At 41.5% G+C, this 14,315-nt stretch overlaps 1 protein-coding gene and 1 long non-coding RNA gene across 15 annotated transcripts in view; one reads left to right on the top strand and one right to left on the bottom strand.

Moving 5' to 3' along the window:
- Positions 1-14,315, top strand: part of ATP10B (ATPase phospholipid transporting 10B (putative)) — a 391,956-nt gene that overhangs the window by 242,832 nt on the left and 134,809 nt on the right. For 8 of the 9 annotated variants that reach the window (XM_027606553.2, XM_027606554.2, XM_027606555.2 and 5 more), the window contains 4 exons: positions 557-682; positions 7,118-7,318; positions 9,047-9,127; positions 10,373-10,477. In XM_027606553.2, the coding sequence (XP_027462354.2) occupies positions 557-682; positions 7,118-7,318; positions 9,047-9,127; positions 10,373-10,477 (513 nt within the window). Of the gene's footprint in view, positions 1-556; positions 683-2,246; positions 2,706-7,117; positions 7,319-9,046; positions 9,128-10,372; positions 10,478-14,315 lie in introns of those variants that run through there. The other variant, XM_027606556.2, reaches the window with a different exon arrangement.
- The window catches only part of LOC113929573, a 153,356-nt gene that overhangs the window by 19,563 nt on the left and 119,478 nt on the right, over positions 1-14,315 (bottom strand). The window contains exon 5 of one of the 6 annotated variants that reach the window (XR_004820102.1): positions 7,195-7,291. The exons of the other annotated variants lie outside the window; for them this stretch is intronic. This is a non-coding gene — a long non-coding RNA (uncharacterized LOC113929573). Of the gene's footprint in view, positions 1-7,194; positions 7,292-14,315 lie in introns of those variants that run through there. 6 annotated transcript variants of the gene reach the window in all.

A 14,315-nucleotide genomic window follows, 5' to 3' on the forward strand; every position in this document is an offset into this window, starting at 1 on the left:
ACATACCAGGGACAATAACCAAGCACTTCCAAACCTCATACTTTTAAGAGTACCATGAACTATGTCATGTTCTGAATAACCCCAAGGGCAGAAAGCATATTTCAGCTCCATGTAAAGGAAGAGCTATCCCGCCATCAGCTCCATCTAAGAACGGAGCAAATGGTCTGCCACGGGAGGCAACCAAGTGTGTTGAGAGGTTTGAGGATTACTTGCATGGAAGCCCCTACTTTCTGGTTAGCCATCACATCTCTAGCATGGTGCCAACACATTTGAGGCCACAGTTAATGTTTATCAGATAAAGAGAAGGAGATGAAGGGCCAGACTAGACCACTAGTTCCTTACGAGCTGCTTTCTTGGATTCTAGTGAGGTTTGGAGTTTCCAGAAGAATGGATGGGTTGTCCAATTCCAAAGAACCACCCTAGGTGCCACATAGTGACAACGGGTCTTTTTGGCCCTTCCAGCTATCACCTAGAACAAAGCATAGCCCTCAAGGGAGACTCTTTGGTTCACTGGTGGCCATGGATAGAAGCCGATGTCTCTCTTCTGCCCTCTCAGGCTGTTATGTCCAGCGACTTTGCCATATCCCGCTTCAGACACCTCAAGAAGCTGCTGCTTGTGCATGGCCATTGGTGTTACTCGCGCCTGGCCAGGATGGTGGTGTACTACTTCTACAAGAATGTGGTGAGTAGCACTATGGTAACCTGCACAGGCCTTGGGAGGCCCTGCCAGGGGATCCACTCCTACCACAGTGGTAAGACAAACCAGGCTGGCCTAGATTTTGAATCCTGAAACTCTTTCCTACTAGCTCTGTGAACTTGAGCAATATAATTCACTTCTCCTGGTCTCAATTTCTTCTTTGGTAAAATGGGCTAAGACTTTTGTGAGCATTAGCAATACTGTATGGAAAGCACCTGGTACATAGAAGGCAGCATGAGTGGTTACAAGCATGGACTCTTGAGTCGAACATATTTGGTTCAAATCTAGGCTCTTATATTTGGTAATGGCCTTATACCTTAGTTTTACCATCTGTAAAATGGGGATGATAATAGTACCTTTCTCCTATATTTGCTAGGATTAAATGAGAGCTTGTATATAAAGTTATTAGCACATAGTAATCATCTTATAAAGTCAGCCATTATTTTTATCATTATTGCTATTGTCATTGCTCTTAGGTGGACTCCATAAATGAGGTTTACTTTCTGACTACAGGAAAAAAGGACTTGAAGGATAACTAGCCTGACACGTATCTTAAATTTTCTCCCCACATAGAGCCACCCCAATGTAAGAGCCATACCCCACCCCTTGGGAGAGTACAGGTTTAAGACTGGAGTCCCTGGCTTCTACCTGAGACTATGTATCACTTCGGCTTCCCCAGCCTTCTCAGCAGGGAATTCACAGAGGTCAGGACATTAAATGTCTAGTGGCAAAAATGTTTAGACTGGGGAGATCATCTGGGTTTTAGTCTTGCCTGACTCTAGCATGCTGTGTGAACTTGGAAGAGTTACTTAACCTCTCTGAACCTAGGTTTCTTCATCAATAATATGGAGACACTTGGACTCCCTCTGTCCCTAGAAGTATTGTCAAGAGGCTTTAGTGTCAGAGCTCAGGAAAGCATGTGACACTATACAAATACAATCATAGGAAGGTAGCATTGTTTCTCCTAAAAAATATGCTCATTTCTGTCTTGTTGGTAAGGGCCCAAAGCAGGCACACACCAACTGAGCTATTAAAAGTGTCAGAGGCTCTTATTTGAAAAGCCCTTGATTAACAATGGGTATTGAAAGAAGCCAGAACATTGCTGTACTAAGGGAGGGAACAAGGGGCCTGAGTTTGCCATTACCTAGTTCAAGGACCTTTGAATAATCCCCAAGAGTCTCCAAATAGAATCTGATTCCTGTTTGCATAAGGAAGAAGGGAGGATTAAGAGTAGAGTGATGGCAGAGGAACGCATTAGCCAAGTAGCAGCTGTGAAATTGCCTTCTGTCCCCTTGTTCCATTCTCCCAGTCCTGATTTAGGCACTGTCACAGTTGCCCGCACTCAAGAGTAAGCATTTTTGTGCACAGTTCAATGTATATGTAAATAAACAGCATGACAAAAAATAATGTAAATTCGATAAACTGGATGGTAATATTCAGCAAGTCTATGCAAACAAGTCACTCTATTTAACTTGAAACTCACTGAGCATGAAAGACTGTTTACTTAGAATTCAAAATTCCCGTTTAATTTTTTTTCTTGCCTCCAAAGGAGCCGTTCTTTTGAATAAGCACAACCTCTTCTCTGCATTAAATTTGTGAAATAGAAAAGGAAACGTTTCCAGCCAGCCATGCTTTCAAAGCTTAAATGGTATTTATTTCCAGCCCGATGCCATGCTCGAAATTGTGATACTGATGCCACATTATCTCCCCATTGCAATTAGAGGGTGGAGAACTATGACTTCCACATCCGAAACCAATTTCAGAGGGGATTAAAACCCTGCCTGCTCTGAAATTTGAACAATGAATTAATTACTGCACACTGCACTGTAGCTTCTTGGGAGGAAAACGCATTTGCCGCCCCCCACCCCCCGCCTCAGTGATGCTGTCACCAGGTTCCGGGCACACCCTCAGAAGCGCAAAGATTCCAGCCAGAGGAAGTGGAAGCAAGCAACGTCCTAACAGGGCCTGCAGAGGAAGGAAACACTTCAGTGTTAAACTCCAGGGTATTGTTGGGACAATAAAACAACAATTGATTTCATTTATTCAAATCATTATTGAACATCTGTGTCCCTGCCTCCTGAGGCTGACAGTCTAAATCAGGGCTCAGTGAGCTTGTTCTGCAAAGGGCCAGGTAAGAAATACTTTTAGCTTTGTGGGCCACATAGCCCATCATACCTACTCAACTCTGCTGCAGCAACATGAAAGCGACTATAGACAACATGCAAATGAATCAATGTGGCTGTGTCCCAACAAAACCTTATTTATGACCAGTTTTTTGGCCTGTAGGAACTAGTCTGTCATCTCCTGGTCTCCATAAATCTTGTTTCTCAAATTGTGGTTCCTGGATCAGCAGCATGAGCATCAGCTAGATGCTAGTTAGAAATGCAGATCCTCAGACTACATCCTGGGACTACTACCTCAGAATGGAGCTTTTAGTCAGAGCCCCTGGTAATTTGTATGAGCCTTAAAGATTAAGTAGTACTATTATAGGAAAAGAAGATGAAAATTTTACAATTATTTTCTTAGGCACATCTCCCTCAAGAAGGTCATGGTGCTAGGAGATTCTTGACCTAATCAGTTAGAAAGAAAGTAACATTTAAGCTAGGACCCAAAAGAAGAGATAGAACTATGAATTTGCCAGTTTCCCTGCCAAGAAAGAGAGGCTTGACAACCTGAGTTTATAGAAAATATTTTAGGCTGTTTATTTATAATTTTATATCATATACTGTAATTCCAAAAAGAGATGAAAGTGACTTATAGTATACACAGAGGCAATAGAGAAGTTAGAAGGGAAATTTATAAGAGTATGGAGCAGAACCACAGAAAAGAAAGAGGACAGTTGCACCAGGAACCTGGGATAATAAGATGCTAAGTATTAAATGTCTGGTTAAAGCAAACAGACCAGTTCTCCAGGAGGAACACTCTCTCTTTGCTCTAAATTCAGAGATCAATTTGTCAAGCAAACCTTTAGAAGAAGGTCACACAAAAACCTTCAAGAAACTGTCTTCTGTGGCATTTTTGTAAGAAATGAAAATTAACCTCCATATGGTACCTTTTTCTAATAACCCTTGGTAAAAAACAATATTAAATTATAATTCAGGAAGAACGGTTCTATGGAAAAATGAGCCAGTGATATCCAAGCAGTGTTTTCTTGCCTTGACTAGGGATTAAAGCCCTTCGATACTGCCCATGTGTGAAGTATAAGGCAAGGAGGTCAGTAAATGCTAGTTTTCCAACACCCAGGTCACGAGAGTTCTCCATGCTACCCTTGATTGCTATAGTGTCCTTGGTACTTAGCACAACTGGTTACTGTTTGGCATAGCATCACTAGCATTAACATCCACCGTCATCTATAGGGAACCTACCACATACCAGATGCTGTCCTAAGAACTTTGTGTATATATATATATAACTATGAGAGCTAAGTGTAATATAGGGGTTAAGAGCATATGTGCTAGAACCAGACTGGGTTCAAATACCGGCCCCACTCTGCTACTTAACAGCAATGTGGCCTTGAGTAACTTACTTAAGCTCTGTGTCTCAGTCTTTGCACCTGTAAAAGGGGGATACTACCTAACCTACAAGGTCATTATGTGTATAAATGAGTTAATATGTGTGAGGTACACAGTAAATGCTTCCTCAGCCCTGTGGGGGAAGGGACAGTTATTATCCATCTATAGATGTGGTAGCTGAAAGAGCGGTTGCCCAGATCACAAAGCTGAATACGTCACAGAATCAGGATTGGACCTAGTTCTGCTATACTCCAAACTCCTCAGACTGAATGTCCTCACCACTAAGGCATTCAGGGCCTCCCGGAGGTCCAAGCACCCTGTTCTCCAGTGGTTGTCAAATTCGTTGTGTGTTGTCTGCTGTCCAAGCATGTCTAGCACCATGTCTCAACATAAATTGTTCAAGAAATATCATGTGATGATATCATCACACTTGGCCGGAGAGTTTCAGACAGCCTCCAACACCAGCCAGGTCACTGCTCTCTTCCTCCTTTGGCTTAGACTATGGCTGGAGCTTGGGTGAAAACTAGGTCAAGCATTACAGAATCTACCAGATAAGCCTGTACATCTTAAAAGCTTCAGTTTGGAGAGGAAAGATTGAGGCTTGGCGTCAGAAAGGCCAGATCTACATTGCAAATATCAGAGGATGGCCTACAACTGGCAAACTTGCCGCCTTGCTCCCTTGGCACCCATGGCGGGAACTGCCAATCACAGCATTCTGTGTTCAGTGCTTTCCCCACTTATAGTACTTTAGGATGGATCCACCTGGCCTCTCCTGGTGTAGGATAAATGACTCTGGACATTAGAGACTGAGCTGTAGTCTCAGATCTGGAATTGTTTTTAAAAGAGCATCCACTTCCCACATCCCGGTTTATGAGGGCGGACTCTGGAGCCAGAACATCTGAGTTTGAACTCCAATTTGTTACTTAACAGCTCTTACTGCCAGCCCAATGACTTGACCTCTCACTGAGGCTCAGTTTCCTCAACTGTAAAATGGGAGTACTAATGACCGCCTCATGGGGCTGCTAGGTGGATCAAATGGGTCAGAACTGAGCTTGGCACCTAGTAAGTGCTTTAGGTGTTTTTGTTGCTATTGTTATTGCTGTTGTTTCTATGAGTGGCCTCATCTGTAAGATGGTGTCACTTCCAGCTCTGGCATCCGAGGCTTCTACAACTTCAAGTCACAGTTCCAGCCCCAAGCGGCCGAGGGTATTTGGTATAGTCACTCAGCCCATCTGAGCTGCTCAGGCTATCTATGTGTAAGGGAGATAAGAGTTACTGTCTTTTCCATCTTGCTGGGGAGGGAGAAGCAAGGCAAGTTTCTCAAGGGGAAAAAAAGAGAGAGAGAGAGTGAGGTCAAAGCCTCAAACAGCTGCTGAATGCTAATATTAAGGGGACTTCAGTACTTCAAGTTCTTCTTAAATTCACCATGTCAAGTGCACAAGTGGTTGGTTGTTGTTGATCTAAAGACTCAAAGTCCGCCCATAGTATATTTCAAACCTACCTGCAGCACAGCAAACAGCTTGAGCCCTCTCACTCCTTCTGATAGAAAGGTGCAAGGTCCAGGGTATGTCAGGTTACCAGGATCTCTTTCAGAGCTAGGAAACTTCCCACTGGTCACCTGGGCAGAAAAGCCAAAGGATGGAGCTCCTTGGCTAGAAGACTCTCAGTCACAACTGTTACTGTACAATCCAATAGGAGATTGAAAAATGTTGGGAGTGATCAAAGACAAAGAGCTTTGAAAACTCAGATGCTAGTTGTGTGACTTTCTAGCTCTAAACTTGGACAAGAGGTAACTGAGTATCTTAAAGCCTGATTCTTTGTCTGTAGAATAGGGCTAATAACATTACTATTATTACCAAGATATAACATTAATATATATACTAATTTTTATTAGCAATAATCTTTCAAGATTGTTGGGACAAATTAGGTCTATTACACATCTAATGTACTATATACTAAAATAGTATAATACATATCACACACCTGGCACAAATAGAAGATTCAGTAATAATCATTGGTGTTACTAATATTAACATGTCCATATTATTACAATTCTAGAGACCCTCTTCAAAATAACACTGGCCCAGCAGTTAGGACATGAACATTCTAGTTTGTACACAAACCTGCAGAATGATTTCTTACAATACCTTTCACCCTTTTGTGCCTCAAACAAGGCCCAGAAGTTCTAGTTATAACTCTGGGAGCAGCAGCTTTACCTTGGTCAAGTCATCAAACCATATCACAGTGTGGTAGACAATCTAATGACCCAGCCCATCTCAGGGTGGGGTGGTTTTGAGTGGGAAACAGCTTCAGAAAGCATAAAGAAACAGGGAGAAGATTTCTTATTCACCCTTCTGAGTTGCATGGCTATTAGGAAAATATTGTGCGGAAAACCTCATGAAATTCTCTTCCCACCACACTTCCTGCCCATGGTCCAGTCTTTCTATCATCCCTTCCCAGGAGCACCCCCCTCTTTGTCCACACTACTGATCATAATAACGACCTTTTGGTATCCCATGCCATGGTCTAGGTACTACTGTTCCCGTCTGAAAGATGGCAAGATGACATTCAGAAAAGTTAAGCAATTTGCTCCAGGTCATATAGCTAGTAAGTGACAGACCTGGAAATTCCAAACCAGACTTTTCTGCCTCCACAGCCTGTACTCTGAACCGGCACCTTAACAAGGTGGTGCAATTCCCTTCAGGTCCTAAAGAACCCTCATAGTAGTAGTATCAGCAGCTGCCACTCTCAGGATTAGTTCTCTCTGATACTTACACGACTCTGCACGGCACAAATGAGAAAACAGAAGCTCCAAGTCAGCGTTGTGACTTGCCAGAGGCTCCAAAGCAGCCGTTGGTGGCCACTGCCCGTGGGTCCTCATTCACAAGGCCACACTCTCTGCCTGCAGTGCTACGTCAACCTGCTCTTCTGGTACCAGTTTTTCTGTGGTTTTTCTGGCTCCACCATGATCGATTATTGGCAGATGATATTCTTCAATCTCTTCTTCACCTCCTTGCCTCCTCTCGTCTTTGGAGTCCTCGATAAAGACATCTCTGGAGAAACACTCCTGGCGTTGCCTGAGCTGTACAAGAGTGGCCAAAACTCTGAGGTAAGATGGAGAGGCCTCAGCTCCTCTCTGCCAGAGAAAGAGCACTGGTCTGCGGTCAGGGGCATTGCCCTCGGGTCACCACTTTGCCTCTTATCTCCCATGTGACCCAGTATCTCCACTCCCCACTCCTGGCCTGTTTCGCATTTGTTGTTGAGGGTGATGGACCAGACCAGTGGGTATTTTTCTTCTTAGTTAGTTATTTCTTAATTATATCACATGTTTAACGTAGGATTGCCCTAGTTGCATGGGGAGAGGACGTAAAGAAAGATCCCATTGTCTTCAGCTGGCTCCTTTTTCCAGGCCTTTGACAGAAGCCCCAAGGCTTGGGTTAGGAACCCCTGGGATTATAGGCTAGTTTGCTCATCATGCAGTGGGGTGTTCACAAATGAAGGCTTCTACCTCATGTCGGGAAAGAAAGTTTAGAACTCAAGATTATACACAGTCTGGAATTTGCTGGTAGCCCATAGACTAAAGAAGGCCTAGGAAGCCACCAGGATGATCTCCTAGAAGGCAAAAAGCGGTCACACTGACACCCTGAATGGTTTGGAGAAGTCAGACCATGGGTACTCCAGGTGGTCAGACTGGCACAGACACAGCCCAGGACTAGATGGAAGAGACAGACAGGGAACCTGACTGCCTTGAAGGAAGAGTTCTGGGAAAAGGAACATTGACATGCATGAGCATACCTCTGTGCCTGGGAGAAAGGAGGGCCAAGCCAGATGTGGTGTTTGAGAGCTAGTAGTAGTTTGTGGACAGCCAACAAAGAACCAAGCCCAGTCCCAACCCAAAAATGAGAGGAGAGCCACACAGCAACCCTAGCACATCAGGCAAGAGAGACGTGATAATGGCACACGTACACCCATAGCTCTTCTGATTTTTCTCCTCCCATTGATGTGCTAGATGTATAATGTATTCCTTGAGTATCTAACAGTAAGAAAAGTTAATGTAGCAAAAACAAATTGAAAACAGTTTCTTTTTCAAGGGAAGGCAGGAAGAGGGAAACAAAACGGAGAACACTTGTCTCTGAAGCCACTGAGCCCTGTCTCTTGGGAATCTGTGATCCTGGACTGTGATGGAGAGCTCCCTCTCCGTCAGATGTTATGTAGAAACCTTAGAATCTCTAAACTTACCAAGTGTGTATTAGCACTAGTAACGTGCTAATGAATGGTAGTTATTTTTTTAAAAGATTTTATTTATTTATTTATTTGAGAGAGAGAGAGAGAGAGAGAGAGAGAGAGAAACAGCATGAGAGGGGAGAGGATCAGAGGGAGAAGCAGGTTCCCCGCTGAGCCGGGAGCCTGATGCAGGACTCGATCCCAGGACTCAGGGATCATGACCTGAGCCAAAGGCAGTCGCTTAACCAACTGAGCCACCCAGGTGCCCTGAATGGTAGTTATTAATAACTGAGCACTTCCTGGGTACTAAAGCACAATTGCATTTAGATTTCTCAAAACCCAATGAGATAGTTGGTGTTGTTTTTATCCTTTTTGTGGAAGAAGAACCGGTTATCAAAGCAGCTTAGTGACTGTCACAAGGTCATACAGCCAGTGGCAGAGCTGGGACTTGAACTAAGGTCTGTCATCGCCAGGTCTATGCTCTTAATTTTTCCATTCTGTTGCCTCTAAGAACACTGTAAATACCATATTTTCTGTCCAGGTAGCACAAGAAAGTTGCTTACAAAGAATGGAGGCTTTCTTTGAGGGTGGTTGATGTGTTCTTTCCTGGCAGTGCTACAACCCGATGACTTTCTGGATTTCCATAGTGGATGCATTCTACCAGAGCCTTGTCTGTTTCTTCATTCCTTACCTGGTAAGTTCTATAATCCCATTCTAACCACACAAATCACAGAGTGGAACTGGTCCTGTTAATATGAAATCCTAGACTAGTAGTGTCTTTCTGGACACTGCAGCACAGAGGCTCCAAGCAGGTAGTCTGCAGACTACATCCAACTCAGAGTATTTGAAAACATCTTAATTTTTGCCAGGTTTTGAAAAACTGGAAGCTATCATTACACTGGCTCATTTTTCCCCCACATGGCAAAAATCCAGAACTGACTCACAGCCCTGTTTAGATGGGGTGCATGTTCTCCAGTTTGCCATGGTCCCTACCACTCCCTTTTGTCTTATACCTAGTCTTCTACACTCATTTACCATTTCTTACTTGAACACTGAGGGTATTTGATTTATATTTAGATTTGTGATTCCAGGGTTGAGGCAGCATGCATTCAGGCAGTAAGTTCTGCCAATAAGGGATACTACATTATCTGAAATAAAAGCAAGGGATACCAGCCCCATCTCAATTTAGTTCCCAGTTTAAAGAGTGGGAATTGAGATAGTGAACTATAGCTCTATGTCTCCTGGACAGGGAACCAGAATGGTGTCTACCCCACCTCACATTCTTTTGCAGTTAGCAACAAGATGGGTCAAGGAGGCAGTCATTTTGTGCTTCATTTGACTTTCCTGTTTTACAATACCTTCCTTCTCCAGGACTCTGCTTGCTTTTCCCGCTTCATTTTTTGCCCCCACTATGTGCTCAACAAACCTACCGTCTAGGCTTATTTGAACTTTTCACCCTCAAGTTCTCACCTTTGCCTGGTCTGACTTTCCTCTCTCTTTTCAAGAGATTAACTCCTCTTATTATGGTCTCAGCTGATTATCTTCTCTTCTCTTCTGTACCCCCGGGGTATTTTGTATACCTTGTACCATTGTATGATTTATCCCCTTAATTGTACCACATTTTCCCTGCCTAGTAGACTATAAACTCCTTGAAGGTGGACACAAGTATCTTCATCAGTTTTCACTGTGCCTGCCGGTTGCCCAATAAATTCTTTGTTCATTCATTCCACAATGTTCTGGAATAACCATCATGGCTTCTGCCACAAATGTGTTTCTGAGGAATTTAGCCCTATTAACTCACTCCTCATCTTGTCTGTTCCTTGGGGCAGTTCCCCATGGATGGCAGCTGCATATCTTCTCCTCATTCTTTCCCCTCCCACGACACGTCCCTTGAATCCCAGGGCATATCTAACAGTGACTGTTTTTCCCTCCTCTGCAGACCTACAAAGATTCTGATATTGACGTCTTTACCTTTGGGACACCCATCAATACCATCTCCCTTACCACAATCCTCTTGTACCAGGCAATGGAAATGAAGACCTGGGTAAGTACCTCAGAACCCCTTTGACCTAAAAAATGTGAGTTGTTTTACTCTGTATCACTGATCCACTCCATAAGTCAAGCAGAGAGTTTATGGTTTCATATGGTTTCACTCATATGTGGACCATAAGGAATAGCACGGAGGACCACAGGGGAAGGGAGGGAGAACTGAATGGGAAGAAATCAGAGGGGAAGACAAACCATGAGAGACTCTGGACTCCGGGAACCAAACTGAGGGTTACGAGGGGTTTGGTGGGGGAGGGTAACAGCATGATGGGTATTAAGGAGGGTACATGTGGTGATAAGCACTGGGTGTAATACGCAACTAATGAATCGTTGAACACTACATCAAAAACTAATGATGTACTGTATGATGACTAACTGAACATAATAAAAAAATAATAAATAACTACTGAACTCCTGTGTCCCACTTGTACGGGGATGAGACAGGTATAAAAGATAAAGTCCCTCACCTAACTTGCTTATCATCAGTCCAGGATTATAAACCTAAGACCCATAAAACCATGAGACAATTTGTTGCAAAAATAGGTATTTTTGGTTAAAAACTTTGGGGTATTTCAGAGAGAGGAAAACAGTAGCCTGACCATACTTGAGGCTGTGTTAGGGAGGTATATGCTCTCCATTTAATTTCAGGGTAAAAGATTAGAGGGCTACCTTCATGTAAACACATCTCAAGCATGTCCAGATATCACATTTCAGTATCTAAGAAGTCAATGACAGCTTTCTCATTAAATTCTTATAGTCAGCGATAATTATAAAAACAAAAAGCTTAAAATCATATACCAGGTACCTATTTATATGATTTTTAATTATCTTATTTAACTTCCCAGAGCACTTTGTGGATTTGGGGGGGATGGGGGGTTAGGCTTATACAGTGCTGTAAGTCAATTATACCTCAATAAGTTTAAGGTATACAGGATAATCACTTGATATACATATATTGCAAAGTAATGGATGTTAACTAAATTAGATCAGCCTATGCCGTGAGAGCTAGTAAGAGCCACCCAAGGAAACTTGAGATCACAGACACCCTCTATTCCAGGTCATGCCAAAGACAAATAGAACAAAGTGATAAAACCAAGAAGGTATAGCCAAGCTTAAGCACAGGATAAATTTCTTCAAGAAGCACCAGCAGCAGAAGAGGCTGAAAAACAATGAGACAGGGGAGGAGGAGGTACTGGACTGGCTCAAACTGAAGGCTTTCCTGGAACCCAGGATGAGAAACTGACTGTGGCTGTAGGGAGTCTGGTTCCTATGGAGCCCTGTTTACTGCTAGGTTCATGGTCTGGGGTAGAGTTGCCCACTTAAGAAAGCAAGCTGAAGAAAAGTTGACAAGGACATGCTATTTGGAATTACAGTTTTACGAGAAGCCATGAGGAAGGTAGATAAGAGTCAAAGACACAATTTTAATATTGGGAACTGAGCCAAGCTAAGGAAACATTTAGAACTCTTCAAAATGAACAATTTTGTAATTGAAATTAAAAATGCAGGGGCACCTGGGTGGCTCAGTCGTTAAGCATCTGCCTTCAGCTCAGGTCATGATCCCAGGGTCCTGGGATTGAGCCCCACATCGGGCTCCCTGCTCCGCAGGAAGCGTGCTTCTCCCTCTCCCACTCCCCCTGCTTGTGTTCCCTCTCACTGTGTCTCTGTCAAATCAATAAAATCTTTTTTAAAAAATGCAATTTGTGGGATCCACTCTAGATCAGACTCTGGCAAACAGTAAACTACCAAATTGGAAGATATTGGGAGCTCATCTGGAATGCACACAAATATGATAAAATAATTCAAAGGAATAATAGCTAGAATAAATGGCTCCAGCATCCACATAATAGGGGTCATAGAAGAAGGAAAAAAAAAAGGTAGAGAAACAGCATCTGAAGAGATAACCATTGAGAAAGAAAATTAATCAAAATAAACCTGAACATATCACCTGGATATATCATAGTGAAACTATATAGTGTACAAGAGACAATTGTAAAGTCTACCAGAGGCTATGGACAACTTACTTGAAAAGGAATAGCAGTTAAACTGACAAACAATAGAAGCTAGAAGACAATGGAGTAATTATCTTCAAAGACCTGAGGGGAAATAACAGTTACACATCACTTAAAATCGGGGCAAAATAAATGACATTTTCAAATAAACAGACATTATAAGGTTTGCTACTCCCAGACCCTCAGCAAAAAAAGAAACATACTTCTGTAAGAACATAAAAGCCAAAACTGTAAGAAAAAACATCATGGTAAGAAAGGACTGTTCAATAGGTAATTTATGCTAAAGCCTTCATCATTAATAGGAAGAGAATAGAAATATGCAATTAACTGTCAATTTTTCCATAAAAGTCCATATTTATTTAGCGTGTCTCAAAACTTAAGGTCTCTCTTAATACTTGAAAACATATCTTCAAAACTTAAGGTTTAACCATAAAGGAATGGAAAGAAATAAGAGGAATATAGGAAACTATCAATTCTGCAGGATGTAGGAAAGATAAATAAGGGCAAAGAAAAATGATGGACAAAAAACTCCACAAAATAAGATGTTCAGAATAAATCTAAATATATCAGTATTCATAATAAATGTTAATGGATTTAATTCACCTATTAAAAGCAAAAATTATCAGATTGGATTTTTTTGTCCAGTAAATATAAGGACAAATAGACAAATTCACAATTGTAGTGTGCGATTTATATACAACTCTATCAGAAACAGATCAAATAGAAATGATATAGAAGCCTGGAATAAATTATCACATTTGATCTAAGGTATTAGTAAACATGCATCTTTTCAAAAACACACAGACCATATATCAAAAAGTAAAAGACCAAATTCTGAATTCTTACAGGAATTTGAAAGAATCATGATCATCCTTTCTGACAATGCATTTAAATTAAAAACAAGCAATAAAAAGATAGTCAAACAAACCTAACATGCTTGGAAGTTTCAAAATGTACTTCTAAATAACTCATGAGGTCAAGAGTAAATCATATTGCTGAATGACTATAAAAACACCATATATGCAAACTTATGGGTTGAAGCTAATCCTTTTATTATTAAAACACAAAAAGATAAAAAACAAGAATTCGATTCAAGGAACTTAAAAAACTATCATGTAAATCTAAAGAGAAAAATCAAGGAAACAAGAGAAAGGATCAATAAAACCAAAACTGTTCCTCAAAACCCTAATAACAATTAATCTCTGTTACTCAGCCATAAAAAAAAGAATGAAATCGTGCCATTTGCAACAACATGGATGGGATCTAGAGAGTATATGCTAAGTGAATATGTCAGAGAAAGACAAATACCACTCTTATGTGGAATTTAAGAAATAAAACAAGCAAAAAAGAAAGGCAAACCAAGAAACAGACTCTTAACTATAGAGAACAAACTGATGGGTACCAGAGGGGAAGTGGGTGGGGGATGGGTTAAATAGGTGATAGGGATTAAGGGGTGCTCTTGTTCTGATGAGCACTGGATATTGTATGGACTTGTTGCATCACTATATCGTTACACCTGAAACTAATATGGTACTGTATGTTAACTGGAATTTTAACTAAAGAAAACAAAAAATCTAATCTCTGACAAAACCAATCCAAGAAAAGACCACAAAAATACGAAAAAGACTGATAATTATGGACATCAATTTAAGTATTTTTTGAAAATTTAAAACAAGTTGATAATTTCTTTAAATATAAAATCTACCAAAACATAACCAAGGTCATTCAGCAAACCTGAATAAACCGGTCACCATTAAAGAAATTGGCTAAAATAATCCTGATACCAAAATAGGCATAGACAGTTCAAGGAAAGAAAATTATAGAGCA

The sequence above is a fragment of the Zalophus californianus genome, chromosome 5 (genome assembly GCF_009762305.2).
Source record: "Zalophus californianus isolate mZalCal1 chromosome 5, mZalCal1.pri.v2, whole genome shotgun sequence".
Classification (NCBI taxonomy): Eukaryota; Metazoa; Chordata; class Mammalia; order Carnivora; family Otariidae; genus Zalophus; species Zalophus californianus.